The sequence below is a fragment of the Helicoverpa zea genome, chromosome 17, assembly GCF_022581195.2.
Source record: "Helicoverpa zea isolate HzStark_Cry1AcR chromosome 17, ilHelZeax1.1, whole genome shotgun sequence".
In the NCBI taxonomy this organism is placed as follows: domain Eukaryota; kingdom Metazoa; phylum Arthropoda; class Insecta; order Lepidoptera; family Noctuidae; genus Helicoverpa; species Helicoverpa zea.
In genome coordinates this window covers 340,013-357,571 of record NC_061468.1, presented here as the reverse complement: position 1 = coordinate 357,571, position 17,559 = coordinate 340,013, and the positions used below count along the sequence as shown (strand labels likewise).

Below are 17,559 nucleotides of genomic sequence, written 5' to 3'. Positions count from 1 at the left end.
GCTACTAAAAGCTCACATTCCTTTAGTAAAATCGTGCAAGTTGCACTTAACAGCCTGCATTTTAGTTCATTAGTAGCTTAGAAAGTTATTTTTGCATAGGAGATGCTAATAAGACCTGTAGGTATTACCGATACTTAGTGCTTTTATATCGCCTTTTAAAATTACACTTTTATATATCACAATTGTTTACTACGAGAATATTCGAGAGATAGGACCGTCGTACTAGTTACATTCCAGCTAACAAAATGGTTTCAGTCAACGACCTTTAAAATCGAATGCACATCAAAATAACCATAGGCGACCATAAATCTAAATTGGGAATCAATTAAACCCCACGTGTTAATATGACTGTTATTATAATATCTATGCGTATCAATTAATGGGCATTGCGTGGCTGATTTCCAATTTTCTTGGAGCTGCGCGCGCAGTATATCATGCGCGGGCGCCGATTTATTGCGGTGCAGCACGAACGATATATTGTTCAGATATTCAGATACGGATTGTGCTGAAAATTGGTGAGTTCATTGCCTTAGCGAAGGATCTTGACTCTGAAGATAGAATATTGCATGTCTAGAATGCGGTTCTAGTAATTGATTTTGTATTATCTAGATCGTGTTTGAAAACAGCAACTATACCTAGTATGTAATCGAAAGTTTTTAGATATAGTACCACTTTTCTTCGAAATTATGATGATAAATACGGAATAACAAACCTTAATTCAGGAGATATATCTTGACCCAGTAAATCATAGCGGTATTCAATATTCATTAATACAAGTCAACCATTAGGTAAGCTCAGTCAAATAATTAACCAGTACTTAAGTCTGATTAACTCTGATTGATAGCGGCTCCATTCAAAACTAACCCACTCGATAAGAAAGCTGATATTACAGTTAGTAAAGCCAGTAAGTTCATTAGAATAATTGTTATTATGGCAGTTACAATTAAAACGGACGGTGGAGTAGTAGTTAACTGTTTTATTGAGTTCGGAAAGTAAGATCTTTGATGAACCATTACTAAAGATGTTATTGTCGGTCGAGAATGATTATGATACAGTTAGCAAAGAGATTAACTAAGTTTATTGAAATTGGACTTCAATTGATTTATAGCCTTGTTTACACCAATAGATGGAGTATACGTTGACGTTTATTGAGATTCTATTTCTTTCCAGCCAAAAATCTACGAATATACTCCTAGACTATTGAACAAAAGTGTTCATTTAACTTGGACCCACACTTAGTACAATACCAAGCAATATACAGTTAATAAATTGATCTCATTTATCATGAATTCTTCCTGTTAATAAATCAACAAAGACATGTTCATCAAGAGCTCGGAGTTTCTCAGTCACATCGCCTACAGCACCAGTGCAGGCACTGCATCATCCGAGCTATTACTATTCACGAATACCGCGGCGTCACTCGCCCCCCGCCGGTGCACTCACAAACACATGATTTATACACAATTATTAACTTTTCAATGTTTATTACATTCAGAAATTCCATGCATAATGTAAATGTAGATGTTATTATTGATTTAGGAGTATTATAAATCTATCTCTTTAATTGTGATTCTAAAAGCCAATCTTGGGTGACAAATTATTGGAAGGTGCTTCTTAGAAAGTTTTATTTTATTACCTTTTAAATCTTCTTAACATGTGAAAACTGAACGTGCGAATGGAATTTTGATAGCATGAGTATTAGTAAATTAAAGTTGCTATATTTGAACCAAGAATAATAATTTGCGACTGAATCTGACTCAGTGGTAGGTACTTTAGTGACAGTTATTATATTTTGCTATTTATTGCAGTGTATAAATATTCGCTGCGCTGGTAGTGTCGAACTGCACAACGGTAACGGTTTATAGTCGCGATGGGCCATAAAGTAAAGAACTTTACTTGCTAGCTTATTTACACTACATTTACAATGTACCTACTTGCCATCATCCAAAATAATAACTGCAAATCTTATGACAGCATCATTTTATGTAAAACTTGTATATCTTGACACGATGCACGGCTTCTAGCAAATACCCATTATTTTTATAAAATTGAAATCAAAGCTAGATTATAACAATATACACTGGTATAATTAATTGTAAACCCAGTATATTTCATGTTAAACTAGGCAACTAAAGTCGGGTAGACAAACGGTACTAGCGCGGTACTTGTCACTAGAATTAACTAGTTCTAGATTGATGACGGCCTACTATTGACATCCTGTCACTATATCTTGCAGTTTCTACTACTTAATCCTCCGTCTGTCAGAGCAAGTGTCACTTTGAGCTTCAATCTGTTGCTACATGTCTTCATGAGAAATTACCACTTATTTTAGCTCCTAACTAACATCTAAAGTATGTTCCTACGATAAGTACCTGTATACTGTATGATTTTCCTACATTTGCTTGGAAACCTGATTTCTTACATGACAATTTATGTGCAATCTTAAGTAATTAGTGGTTAGAGCGATTTTGCAAGTTCATGAAGTTGAACACCAACGTGATTCATTAAGGAAGTATGTTAAAAGAAGCCTTATGTATCGGAACGCTGTTTTATCAGAAATTTTATGAAAGAGGTTATAACCTGTTCCATAATTAGCATTTTTAGATAAAGATCACCGAGCGCTTTTAAACGCAGTTTTGTTTTCTGCAAAACTATAATAATGACAAGTTATTTTCCGCCACGGTGTGGAGAAAATAGCGCGGCAGCCACACTTTGTAGTTCAGTAAACACTACCTTCAGCCCCGTAAGAAGTGCTCACCGGCTTCACTTCCTCATTCCATACTTTGTCTCGAACATTTCAGTTTTATTCTCTTGATTAACTACAACACCGTGAAACATAAATAAGATAACGGAATCAACCCTTTTTAGCGGACTGATAAAATAAATTAGTCACTTAGTCAAGTTTATCTTGTTTTACAAAACTCACCAATTACGTTATCAAATGTGTTTGAACAAATAAACTACAGGATCAGGTGACAACGTTTAATAAAAACGGTTGCAAGAGAGCCATCGATCAGCGTGTGTCGTCGGTACAAGACTACAAGGCTCCCAGGCTGTACGGTAGCTGCAGATAGCATCGCGGCCCGCCATCTTACTTTTTTGTTGTTTTTTTGGCGCGAAGAAAAAGGCGATGTCGGATGGCTGGATCGCCAGATTAAGTAGCATTTTTAAGATAGTTTAAAAAGCTGTTAATATTTCTTTTCAGCGCTTTTTTCTGAGGATTTCAGGGATTTTTGTATCTGGGGTTTCGTATGATATTTAACTACAAAACGGCCATGCCGGTTTATTGTAGATTTCCGAAACTGATAGGAATAATCTAAAAACGCTTATCCTGAAATTCCAGAACGTAATAGAACTTTAAGGTTCAGCCTTGTAGATTTATAGTAAGTAATTTATATATTCCACTATTTTAGAAGTTCAGTGTTGTTTAATTTAATATCACAAAGACACTTTCTGAAATTTGATTTCAAGAAGCATACCGTACGTCGATTACAGGCCAACAGCGGTAAAAGCGTTTAATCGTACGCATTAAGGAGCATCGGATTACATTGTTCATTTTAAAACACTCCCGCTCAGCACTAAATCGTACGATATCAATCTACTGTTTTATTGAATGGAATTATCTTTTTTTACTTGGCAATTCATTTTATAGCGGGCTGTCAATTTCAAGATGGCGGTGTTTTTATTGGCTTTTACTTTGTGGCATGGGAAAGATATCGTATATTTTGATGAGCTGCCGTGTCCATTTTTATGTTAATTGGTGTAGATAAGAAAACTCAAACAAAAAGCTCTCTCCATCAACCGGTGAGGCTAAATGGAAATAATAAAGAGTTGGATAAAACCACTCAGATAATAAAAACAGTGACATTTTGAATTGTATCTGGCCATAATTATTTCCACAAAACTGAGCAGTTCCCTGCCATGTTCCAAAACCACGAGACCGCAATCATGGCGGATTCAAATAACGTCATTACCGGAACTGCGGTGCGGCTGCGCCCGCGCCGCCAACAGTGCCGTACGGGGCTTTGTGGCCAACAACAGTGCAGGTGAAATTGAACTCTATTATTAAGGACCTTGAAGCAAAATTGCTAAGCATGAAACTATTGTAATAAATTGACAATAAAGGGAATTGGGTTCAGTTATTTTCACACGTGTGGATTGATTTGACATAACTGTGTTTATTATGACTTATATCGAATCTCTGCATATTGTATTTGCCGGTAAATTAAATTCCACTGTACTTCCTAGACGTCCGAGATTGCTTTTCAGATTGAAGGAATCAATTTAACATAATCTCTATTATCATTTGGCAAACAATACAATTACATGTACGTACATTACACATTCATGGACATTATATTGTGTACCGTGTGCTTTACAAAATAAGGTGACAATAACAGAGAAGTACTCACTCATTGCACGACGTGACGGAGGTCTGCGTGACCGTCACCAGCGTGGTGGTGGTGGTGGTCAGTTTGTCTCCGATGCACTTCTTCCTCGAGCACTCGTCCAACACCTTGTCCTCCCTCAGAGGCTGAAGCACTTCCTTCACTTTGTTAGGACCAGTCTTTACCGTAGACCTTTGAAACTTTAAGTTAGCCAACGTCCTCCCATCAGTAGATATCTCAGTTTCCTCAGTCACCAAAGCCCCCCGTTTAGTCCTACAAACTGTTCTAGAACTTTTCCCCACAGTATTACCATTTCTCACTACTTCTTCCTTCGCATCAATAATTTTAGATCTTTGAGGTAGACCGTTTTCTAACATACTCTTAATACTATCTGCGTTGAGATTTGTATTTAATATTTTGTCTAGATCTGTTGTGTTCATGTACTCCTCGTAACTTTGTTGTATGGGTTGTCTTCTTTGGTCTTTCTGCCACGTGGTTTGGTAATCGAAGCCATATAAAGCATCGGGCTCCACACTTCCAAAAGGTGCATCTTTTGGTGCATCTACTTCGTCTGGTGCTGGCTCAATTTGAGAACAATTATCTTCAAAGAAATCATCTGTGAGTTCTGTTATTTGCGCGCCAGGCCTTTTGGTATCCGTGTCATCAAAATTTAAAAAGCTGCTATTTAAATTATTGAGTTTTCTTTTGCCATATAACTGTCTGTAGTATTTCTCTTGATCGCCGTACATCCAGCACACTTTCCACCATTGTTTGCACATAAGTATGTTCGCCGAATTTGACGACTTTACATGTCGTGTTGCTGTCGCCGACATCTTGCTACTATGGAATATTCCACTATTTAGGAGTGTTCATGAGAATGTTATGACATAAACTGGCATGACAATGTTACATACGCGCTACTATAAAAATAAATAGAACCTTTCTTTTTTTAACGACGTCAAAAATCATCAAATGACTCCTCCCGCTGTGGGTTAGCAGCGATGAGGGAGTGTCAGACTTTTACTGACTAAAAACCGTCGCGTTGTGGGCCTTTTATGTACCAGGGCCGCGGTAACTCTTTCGAACAACCGGCAGCCCCGGCAATAAACAGAACCCTCAATGTAAACTATTTCTGCATACTCGTTTACCTTCAAACTAACCAATATTTAAACGTCTTCATAGTTCAAAATTTTCGATGACAGTTGCTAAGCTACACAGCACTACATAAAATAAAGCAGCCTTCAAGCCCTGCCCTGCTACACGTCGCCTGGCCTGCGCCATCACTCACGGGCCTGTCATTACTCCGCAGCGCAGCCGACTCAATCCATGCGGTTACCTCACTGCGAGCTATTGTGCGCTCGCATTTTGCCAGTGATTTATACGCTCAATTGTCTTCAGACTGGTCTAGGCTTTCTACTTTTTAATTGTCATTTGCATGAAAAGTAAACTGCAAAAAAATAGAGGAATCTTAAATATTTTTCACTTATATCAAGCTTTATATTCTCCTTGTTTCAGATTACGCCATACTTGGAGCAACACAAAACGGTAAATTTATTCGTTGTGTGACTAGAATTGCACTTGAACCTGTTCACAAATACGTGCTTAGATTATCAAACCTATCTGGAAACAAGTTTAAAAGTATTTTGTCTTTATAGTCACCTGTAGGTCGTTTTAACTTGGACGATGTACTGTGTAAATATAAGAATCCATCAATTGGCTTTCATCGTGCATCGTGATCGTGCGCGAATGCAGCATATAAGTTGCGTGTGAAGGCAAAATTAATACCATCTACAGTATCAATATTCATAATGGTATCTTCTGCAGTGATCATTCATAAATCTAAGACCAGACTGTGATTTATAATGGGCAGTTGTAGATGTTGAAAAGAATTCATGTAAATATTTATGAACTTCCTTAGGCATATTTTATAATTCTTATCATATAAGGCTAAATTTATTAGGTACATGCTTTTTTATCATAATCTTTTAAAGTTACAGTAAGTAATAGTAGCATGAGTTATTATAATAGTAAGATATTTGGGAACTAATACGCTAGTTTTCAAATCAATATGTTAATTTTAAATAATAATTCATTGGGTTATGTGCCCATAATGCAGCCTCACTTATTGGCGAGCTACCCTTGAGTCATTATTCTCTCGGCCATCGTTACCCGGTCCGGAATCTGCGAGATTATGATCGCTCTGTACCGGTTGCAGTCGCCGTGATTTATCTGATAACTCTACTTTTTTATTCTTTTAACATTTTGTATTATCTAAAATCGCAAATTGGTATTTGTCCTGACTATTCTTTTTTGTATTTTCTGTTATCAGAACTTAGATAGTTACTCTCATTTCTCTGTATACATTTTTCATTCTACTTAATCAGTTAACTCAAGAACAGAGCTTCAAATGCCTTTCCAACCAGCTCTATAATTTCACAACATTTATCAGGGCCTCCAAGTGACTGTGGTTTATTTTGACGAATGATTCCATTATTTTCCGTCCTACGTGGATCATTACCGTCGAGTCTCAATCTGCCATTACGTGAACTATTGTCTCTGCCTATACTCTTTGTGCATGGTGCAATAGTGCTCCAGATTCTATCGCACTTTCTATTTCTAGCGTGGGTGTGACTTTTGTTTCACTGTTATGGCGAGAGCAAAAAGGTGAGAAATTAACAGGTTTACTATCTTTGAATTAATATTTAATGGCCATGTGTCATGTATCAAAAGGAATATCAGAGCGTGTGATTTTCGAATCAGACGTACAATTTCTATATTTATTAATTAATATAATTGAAACCGGTTTATTTATTATAAATTACAAAAACAGAATTTGAATTATTGAAATGGCAAACTAGGCAAACTTGCGGAAGTTTATTTAGCATACATATTAATCATTGTACGGATTTAATCTGTTAAGTGGCCAGAGTATCTCAGTATGTAATTAAAATTCAATTAAAAAGAAGATGATTGATGAAAAAAGTATTAAGTGGGATAACTATCGATACTTTCAAATGTAGTGTCGCTTAGAAACCATTACATATGTTTGCTTATAAGGCAATAGATAAGTTAGTACAGATAGGTCCCACACACAAAATTTTGTAAACGTAAGTGCTACACAATTATTTCCATCGTCGATAACACATATTTGCAGAGCACCTCTAATTATAGTCTCGGGGGTATCTCGCAATTATCGATAGTATCGAGTCGATGCGAGGCGCAGCTCTATTGTAGACTGGCTTGATTTGTAGCTCATTGTACCTCGGGCAGCTCTAGCTATGCTATTTGTTGTTTGTTTAGCACATATTAATACAATACAATAATTTATTTGTTGATCGGACGCTTCCGTGGAATCGGAATAACAAACGGTTGGATTTAACTTCAAGATATTCTGCTATAACTCATGTTTAGAAGAAATTACAGATCGTTTCCGTTATTGGGATTGCTTTTTGTATACATTTTTATCTTGGCGATTCTAAAAACTTAAGTATTATTCCAGTTCGCTGTATGTAATTGATGATCTAGCCGTAATTTCGATACACCCATAAATAAACGAATGAACACACTATCTGAAAATACATTTATCTTAAATTGTAAAGCAGCTCGATAACTCGAGGTTTGTTTTACAAGCGTATAATGGTGACACATTAACAAACGTATTAACTAAATGTCAATAGGAGCCCAACAGGCTGCTGCGGCTTATCGTACTTATACATCTTCTTATTAACCCGAACACGGAGAGCTGCGCTTGCGTCGCGTGTGCATGCAAATGAGCCGAACAACATCACAAAAACAACTAAATATAAATTCATCTCGCTCTCACGCACATCCCACGAGCACGAAAAAGAAGGACAGATCTATGCTCCCAAGCTCTGTCCACGAAATTGGTTGAGCGTCGGTGATTATGGTAATATCAGATTTTGTTTTCGGCCGCTACCGAAGCGAATTTTTGGGAGCCCTTAATTTGGTGAAAATACTTTTTTTTATGGCAAGTGACCCACAGTTTTTAGTGCCTTAAGCCAGTTCCCACAATATACGATTGAGTGATAAAGTTTTTGTTGTCGAAGAAGCAAATCAAGACCCGAGATATGACTTCGTAATAATCGTAATAACACAAGTTTGGGCAGCTAATACATAAAACCTTGGAGAAGTACGAACGAAATATAATAAAACGAAATGAAGTGAAGTCCATTAGTTTCCTATCGTTGGATTAAATATACAATTATCGACAAATGTAAGCAATCAGTCAGAGCATTTTGCTTGGTGATGATGATTAACTAAATGATGATAATCTCTTCAGATGTTTAATGTTTACGTCAGAACGTGAATGGAGTTTTTGTGTTCATACGTAAGACCAACCAGAGTGCTGATTCCGAGTTTTGACAGCTTTCGCAACTCGATACGTAATTATAAGTCTATTGAAATAAAGAGTCGTATGCTACGTCACATTATTTAGATATGACATCTTCATTCATTTTGACGGTTAATAATGATTACACTCGCAAAAGTGAGCTCAAGTGTAATACGACCAAGTTCTGATGACAGTCTTTATTAAATAAACAATTCTAAGATAAGTGCTACGTGATTCAATGGTATGATACTCTTCGCATCGAAAAAGTTAACTTGCAAAACTCGCACTAGGCACTCTGTTGGATAATGTATGCTACGAATTATGTGATTATTGTTATTTTATATTGTTTGTGAATGAACAGTTCTTTATTTATTTCACAACATGACTCGTTCATAAGGAAGTATGGAAATGCTATTGTTTGCATCTTGCTGTTGCATTTCAGAAAAACCATCATATGCTTTGTGAAAATCTTTGCATAGCATTTTGTAAGACCTGGAATTTTTCCTGCCTATAATGTTTTATTGTCTACATAACATTTAAAATACTCAACAAAATAATTTTGATCCGAATTTCAAGCACCACCTTAACAACTCTAAAAAGCCATTAAAAATCAATTACAGAAAAAAACAAGGGTACCACAATAAGCAGTAGTCTTAGGTGGCCCGCGGCCAACGGGCTGGACCAATCAGGCCAAGAATTTGCCAACCCATTACCAACTTTAATACGTTTGAATAAGGTCTTGGTCCCGAACCTGAAAATGACTGTTCTTTCTTGTACTGCTACTCAGAAATTGACCTTATGACTTTCAGATAAGGGTGCAGTAAGTGAGCAAGAAATGACTGCCCCGGGTTAGGTCCTGTTTAAATTACAGTGGACCAACACCCGTTCCAAATGAAGGCTGTATTATTGTGTTGGAACATGGAGCCACTTGACAGATGCACTTTGTATTCAACAGCTAATGGCAATGGTAAAAAGTCGGTAATAACGGCGTGTGTCAAGACTCCGTGCTCGTGGGGCGGAGGGAAACTGACCACTGCCATGAGGCAAGTACTACAGAAGGTGCATTCATGCTATCTATGTATAGTAAGACTACTGCTATACAACAGGGATTTGTGGATCAAAAACGATGATATATTTTCCTTGACGGGTGAAAAAACTGAAATAGTAACGGAGGAGACGCTTTTTAAACGAAGGAAATCGTAAAGATCATTTTTGAAATCAAACTCCAAGAATAAGTATGGCAATCATATTTACTGTCCTATTTCGTTCAAAGTAGAACTTTTGTATCTCTAGGGTGCGTTTTGTATTCGTTCTTTGCTAGTTGCTGCTTACCTCATAACTACTGTGTAAATATTATCGTTAAGAGCCTTTTGTCTTTTTACGTTGTTTGATGCCGTCACGATATTAAGAAATGGAAGGTCAGCAGATGAGGCATAATTAACTATGAACAAAATACATAAGAACCTCTGATCGCTATCAATCAGAAATTATTTTAGATTTTGAAGTTTCCTAGTAGCTGGTAGAATACACCAACAAGTTCCATTTTTGTACGAGATGTATTCATTAAGTCAACAAGTAACTGACAACAATATTGTATTTAATTGAAACATAACAGTACCCGCGATCGCAGTTTAATCACAACGTCATACCATCTTGGAAAACAAATTATAAAACAAGATTATAGTTTCAGTCAATCAACCGCATGCCATCGTAGAAACTAATAGTGATTGCTGTAAAAAATGGCGGACGTGGACGTGCCACGAGCTGGATGATGGAAGTAAAGGGGATACGGTAACAACGGCACTTGGGGGTTTAAATACTATATAGGAATTGAGGTATCGTATTAGACCAATTATTGTAAAAAGAGACGGAATCAATAATCAAAATAAACATAAAAGGCAAAGCTGTTCAATCTAATAAAAACATAGTAAGAACAGTAGCACTAACATAAGACTAAATTGTAGTACATGAACGTTGTAACTTCTTTGGTAATGAATTTTGAATTTAAGAAAGATTAGATTAGATTAGATATTAAAACCTCCTCAGTGTCTACCAATGGCACATATGGTCAAATAATTTTAAGAATTTACACTGTCTGCTGTATATCAACAATTACGAATCTTGCTGTATATTAACTTGAGCATTTATTTGTAATTTGTTAAGATGGCGGCAGGCGCGTAGGACATCGTTAGCCGCGGATAGATTTAAGGAGCTAATTATCGAAGCTGATTGGTCGGCGGGGATTGTCTGCATGCTCAGGGTTAATTGTTGGAGCAACACGATGAATGGGACCTATTTGTTCCTTAATTGTTCCTCTCTTATGTATTGGTTCGTTAAGTTGGCACTGCAAAGGTTTAGCAAGGCTGCGGTCGGAATTCTTGACTTATTGGTCTGAATTTGCAACCTTTAACAGTACCAGTAATGGAAAATTAATATCAAGATATCAGAAATATTTTCGGAGAGAAAATAACATCTTCGAATTGCTCTGTAGCAAAATCGGAGCCACGATAACCATGTTCGAACAAGAAGTTTATTTCCAAAGGGAATGTACAAGCCGACAGTCCCGTAGACCACAAAATACGGGTCCTTCGTAAGCCGTGTTCGTGGTCCGCAATAGAGCCATGTACCATATACCCCCTGTCCCCATATATTGCCATATACAGTCGCTCGCCGACTGTTTTTACACCATTTTATTGGCTCTGATTTATTGAACAGCCTGTATAAGGTAAAGTTATTGCTTATGGTATATTAGTAAAAAGTTTAGCTGAAGACTGAATAGAAATTGGTGTGGGTTTTTGTAAACGGTGCAAATCTGGTCATTCTTAGGTTTTTTATAGAAAAGGATAGTCTCAGTGCTTGCATTATTGTGTTTCTATTGACTAATGGTTTTTGTTTGAGTTCGCAATCGCTGACTTCGATTATTGCATTTATTAAAAAAATATTTTGCTCTTTTATGCTCGTTTAATTTTTCATTGGTTTCTAAACTAATTTACTGAAATCGTCTTAGAAAACTGAGTAGAAATGACGTAGAAATTACCCAATTAGATATGACTGCGGTCACTTTCACCAGTTAGCGATATCCCTTGCATCTTTTACAAGTTTACTGCTTCCATCCGGGAAACTTTCCAATACGAAAAATCAATTAAAATCAGCGGAACAGTTTCCTATGAAATAGCAGCAGACTGACAAACAGCTTTATATCGAGAGATTTATTGAGAACTGTCACTTTCTTGCGTGTTCACCTCAGAGTTGGTCTGTAGCACCGGAATAGAATAAAAAAAAAAAAAATATTTAAGAAGTTAACCTATCTGTACACCAATTTTCATCAAAATCAATCCACCAGCTTCTGTGTGATTGAGTAACATACAAACTTTCACATTTACTATTAAGTTGGATGGTCGTATTTTAATTAGTAGAACCGTGTCGATATGATTTTGATTTATAATCAACGATCCGTTAGTCGCGATCATTGGGCTGCGCGTGATTCTATTAAGAAGGAATTCCATCTCTCGATTTGTTTATGGCAATTTATAATATTGAACATAATTTGCTTTATTTTCAATCAGAGATTGTATTCAAAACATGATATAGAAACTGGTTTTTTGATCGGAGTTCATCTGTTAGTGACATAGGGGCGTGCGAAGCTGGAGAAAGATAGATAAGTAGTTTGATTGATTATTATCAAGAACTAACTCTTACCTTACTACTTCATTTATAACATTCTAGAATGTGGCACTAATACCTAGATGTAGCAGCCATTTTTCTTTATTTAAGCAACCACCTTACATCGTTCTGTGCCTTTTCAAATGTGTATAACCTGCTTATGAAACCGACAGTGGGTGTTAGAACTTCCTATTTCCAGAAGTATTCAAAATAACACATACATCAACACGTTATTTCCATTTAAATTATAAAGACATGTCAATTAAACAAACACAACTTGGTTTATGTTAATTTTATTCTGTTGCATCTAGGTCGACCTCGGGTCAGATTATAACTATCTTGGAAACATTTTTGGGTCCTCGTGTCGTCGTCACTTTGGCTTAGTGTCTACTTTAAAGAACTGTCTTCCGCCAGCGGTTTTATCTGCGCCTCGAAGGAGCTATTTCATATACTTCGCGAATGCAAATACATATAAATTCCTCTATGAATAGGCTGTATATGAAACTCTGATTTTCACCTACATCTTCACGACAGCTAACTTTCAGATAGCTGTCGCTATTATGATGATTAACCTTTGAAAAAATTAGAATATTAAAGTCAACAACTGAATATGTAAAATACCTCGTATTTGGACTTATATTCTTTGTATTGATGAGAACTTCTCACTTGTATGGATAGTGGCAACTATTCGTATCACTGAAAAGCTTTAAATAAAAAACTTTTTTACAAAAAAATTAAACCGACTTCCCAAAACACTAAAAAGCAAAAAAAAAAACTATTTTTAGGTGCATCGGCCTAGAAGTCGGTGTCTAATGGATGTTACTAAGTTAATTTTGCCACCGACTTCTAGGCTACCAACTGGCAGCTATTCCGAGTCGAACAAAAAAAGAATCACGTAAATCGGTCTATAAACCTCGGAGTAATCGATGTACATACATAGAAAAAAAAAAAAAAAAACATACCGGCCGAATTGATAACCTCCTCCTTTTTGGGAAGTCGGTTAAAAATTATGCAGTTACACGCTTTAAAATTAAAAGCCTTCTAATGAAAACTGCACCAAATAATTTAGTCGGCATAAAGCTCATTCACACGCGCAGTTTACTACCGGCAGCGACAATGGGTGAGTTCACACAACGTGAGGTTTCTCTCGTCTGAATATGTCATAACGGATAATTGGCTGTGCTTCAGAACTACGGTGTGTTATGTTCTGACCCACTTGTAGGTCTAACTAAGCTTTGTTCTCTTTGTTTAGATTATGTGACAAAATATTTTCGCTGATCTGAACTTTGCTGTTGTTATTTGATACTGATTTACTTTGGATAACTGGATTCTATTCTTCGTTTTAGCGTAAATGTAGCCATGTAAGAAGTGTCATATCCGGCCTTTTTTACAGTAACTGATTGAGATTTTCGGGGTATTGGGTTGCCCGGGTAACTGGGTTGAGGTGGTCAGATAGGCAGTCGCTTCTTGTGGCACATTGGTACTCAGCTGAATCCGGTTAGACGGGAAGCCGACCCCAACATAGTTGAGAAAATGCTCGGAGGATGATGAATAAGCTGGTCAGTGGGTCTTCTTAGCTTAGCTTATCGGCGAAACTGAGGAACAACTATTCATTATAGAGTTATTTCTACTCTTCTATACTAATATTATAAAGCTGAAGAGTTTGTTTGTTTGAACGCGCTAATCTCAGGTACTACTGGTCCGATTTGAAAATTTCTTTCAGTGTTAGATAGCCCATTTATCGAGGAAGGCTATAGGCTACTTTTTATCCCGGTACGGGAAGTAGTTCCCACGGGATGCGGGTGAAACCGCTGGCAGAAGCTAGTTTCTAATAAAGATCTTTATCATCGATAGAAATGACAAAGAATTAATTTCCAAAGTAACATATAACTGTCTAACATCTGTTATTACTTTTCTAAGATCTAAAACATTAAAATCAGTTATAATTACAACATAAACTGTTTTACTACCATTTAATGGACAATCTTAATAGTCTTTGAAATTTAATGTTAAGGTTATAGTTAATAATTACATAACATTACTCTTAAAATATCTTTGATTGTATAAATACTATATAACTATTCTCGATTTCCTGGGGTAATACCATACCAAGAAAACTTCATTAATAAAAGGGCTATCTATCAAATCGAACCAGTAGTTCCTGAGGCAGGTTCAAGCAAACGAACAGACTGTTCAGCATTACAATATTAGTATAGATGAGCAAGTTGCAAGTAAATATTGCAAATATTCCCACGTCTTGCTTGCAGTAGAATGTGCGGCGCATTTTTATTGCAAAGAACTATGATCATCCGAGATGTTATCTCCCGCGATATTATTCCGTTTAACTTTAGATAACAGATCCTTTTTGTTAGCCTTTTAAGCCTCTATTAAAAGTCGCTGAATTTTAATATTAATAAGTGCTTCTGAAAGGACAAGTGCATTTGCAGTTGGAGTAGCTATCGAATGTTCTTGTGAGTCATTTGATGGTGATGGTTTACGGTTTTATTGTATGTTTCTTTTTGAGATTGTGTGGCAAATGTGGCCTTAAAGATTGAATTGAATAATTTTTAATCTTGTTGGAAAATACTCCGAGCTCTCTATGATAGTTCAGGAATGGTGAGATCATGCGTGTGTGGTTTTAATTCTATACTATGAATCACTAATATTATAGACAAAATTGTTAGGTAGGCTCACAAATTAATAATTATTAGCGATAAAAACGATATAACATCGTTTTAATGATCCCCTTTCATGGATGTAGGCTTGCCTTACGTACGTAGGTGAAGTAGCATTTAAAACATAAAATAGAAGCATATTTGCGTAAAACAGAGCGGTATAATGTCGTAAACATGTACTTTACAGTCTGGACAGCAGGCTGGGTGCAACATTGACAACCAGAACCTGATGCACAGGAGCCACTCATTATTATAATGTAAGAAGAATTATATCTCATACCTGTCTAATTATGATAATTCCTTATCTTTCATCAGATTAATGAAACTTAATACCTACGATGGCACTTGTAACGACTTAATCTAAAAAACATGGCACTACTTTATCCAAAAGAGGACAGTTGCTTATCAACATTCATGAGATCATTAAGTATTTCTAAGCAGTATATCTTCAGTTATCCTCCAAACGTTCGTCTTGTGTCATTAGAACACGTTCCAACGTATCTGAGAACGTTGGTTTTTGCCCTTCATTAGAAACGGACCCGGCAGGTGATACCGCATCACACCTGACGCTGCCCATATCATTACCTCCCCCCCTGAGTACGTCTACTGCCAGTTTACGTCATAACCCATTCTCATTCCCTTCCGCACGCAAACAGTAATTAGCCAATAGTTCTCACGTGTATCCAACAATAACACTGTAATCCTTTGTCGCAGATTCACTTTCTACACAACACTAATCATGGCGACCAAACGCATGTGATCACAAATCCGTAACAAAACACACCTTTTCTACACTTCACGTCATCCAAAAACTTCCAAATTCAAAACGAAAAATCACTGGCCAATGATAGTTCGCGCGAAAAACATTCGATTTTCAAACGCGATCGCTTCCCACGAGTGCGTGTGCGCAACTGAGTGACATAGAGCCAGCCAACCGTGGCGCGCGATGCCTCCGAGAACGAGATAGGAAGCGAAATTTTACTAATAGTAGACAGAGCTGGGTATACACGAAACCATCCCTTTAGCCGGCTAGTAATATCTCTTTTATTTATTATTTCATTAATTGAAACGGGTTGCATAGTAAAATATATCATGTTATTATTACGAGCGATATTAAAATACTTGACTGTTTTATCGTCAGCCTGATTGGGAAGTCAGTCCGACACGACGGCGCTATGCTCTTGAATTTATGAACAAGAATATTATTAAAGTTGTAATCGTTACACTTATTATATTCAATTAAATTTCTTTAATTAAATATGCTTCCGATAGTGCAGAATTAATTACGAATGAAAATTGTTTGGTTGGCATCATCAATCTTAGTTAAGTACCGCTAGTTGAGGCTGATCAGAGAAGCTATTACATCATAATCACGAATCATCTGATTGTAACAAGCTTCCGACATTCCGAGCTTGTATATCTGTCTGTTCGTAGTGGCTGGTGAGCACGACCGCCTCGGCTATACCTACATTATGTGCGTCAGTAATATTTGTTATAGCTTTTGAAACTGGAAGAGTTTTTTTAGTCCGATTTGAATATCAGCCACTCAATACAACATCAGTTAAACATAAAAGGGTTCCGGTTATAAAATCACTAAACTTCGCAAAACAAGCTACGAGTAACTTTTTAAAAATATCCAAAACAGTTAATGAACTTGCAACAAGTTCAGCAGTAAATCAGTCCGTGACTAAGCTAGCCTCCACTCCTCCGCTAGGATAGACTATAGGAACCAATCAATCTTAACTGCCTGATAGTTTCGAAACTCTCGGCGACTCTCGACGAAGCTGGACCCCCGCCTGGAACCCGTCCCGATGTGTGTCATCCGATAAACTGACTAATCTCGCCACTTCTAATTAATAAGGCCCGGTAATGAAGAGAAACGCTGGAAACCTCCGAGATATTATTTATGAGACAAGTCGCAGTTTATCTCACAATTTACCGACTTCGGCTTTATGAAGCTGCATTTGAATGCGACTACATTAATATGGTAATTTTGTATCGGACGTGTGAGCTTGTCTATATGTAGATACGATACTATGCAAGTGATTGCCAGTTCGCGCGCCTTATTTAGTTTTACAAATAGGACCACTTCTTTCGGAAACCTGTAAGGGATTATTGGAGCTTACAACAGGTAATCAGAAACTTGTGCTAACTGTTCGGAATTATCTACTCGGCAAGGTCTACAACAAATAATGAGTCATCCCTATTTTTTTCTGCCAGCACATCAGGTTAAACCGCTTTAGTTTTTATTAATCTTACTGCAACATTTATTATGTCAACACTCTCGATCAGATTACAGAGCAATAAATAAATAAAAAGAACTGCAACAGTTTATAAAGTAGCGATAACATTATGACAGTCAGCTGTGCACAAGAAATTAGTTTCCCCGAGAGCACGTTACTTCATAAATAGCAAAGGTCTTCAACATCAAGCCTGGCTATTGAAAACAACAATGTTAAACGCAACAACCACCTGCCAAACG

The 17,559-nt window shown here is 36.8% G+C and overlaps 1 protein-coding gene across 6 annotated transcripts in view; it reads right to left on the bottom strand.

Annotated features, from left to right (window-relative positions):
* The window catches only part of LOC124637988 (protein prickle-like), a 124,561-nt gene extending 108,572 nt beyond the window's left edge, over positions 1-15,989 (bottom strand). For 2 of the 6 annotated variants that reach the window (XM_047174749.1, XM_047174750.1), the window contains exons 1-2: positions 15,631-15,989; positions 4,413-5,228 (exon numbers count right to left, since the gene is read on the bottom strand). In XM_047174749.1, coding sequence (XP_047030705.1) covers positions 4,413-5,228; positions 15,631-15,659 — 845 coding nt within the window. In that variant the 5' untranslated portion in view covers positions 15,660-15,989. The remainder of the gene's footprint in view (positions 1-4,412; positions 5,229-15,630) is intronic. The other 4 variants (XM_047174752.1, XM_047174753.1, XM_047174755.1 and 1 more) reach the window with 4 other exon arrangements.
* Positions 15,990-17,559: the final 1,570 nt, after the last annotated feature.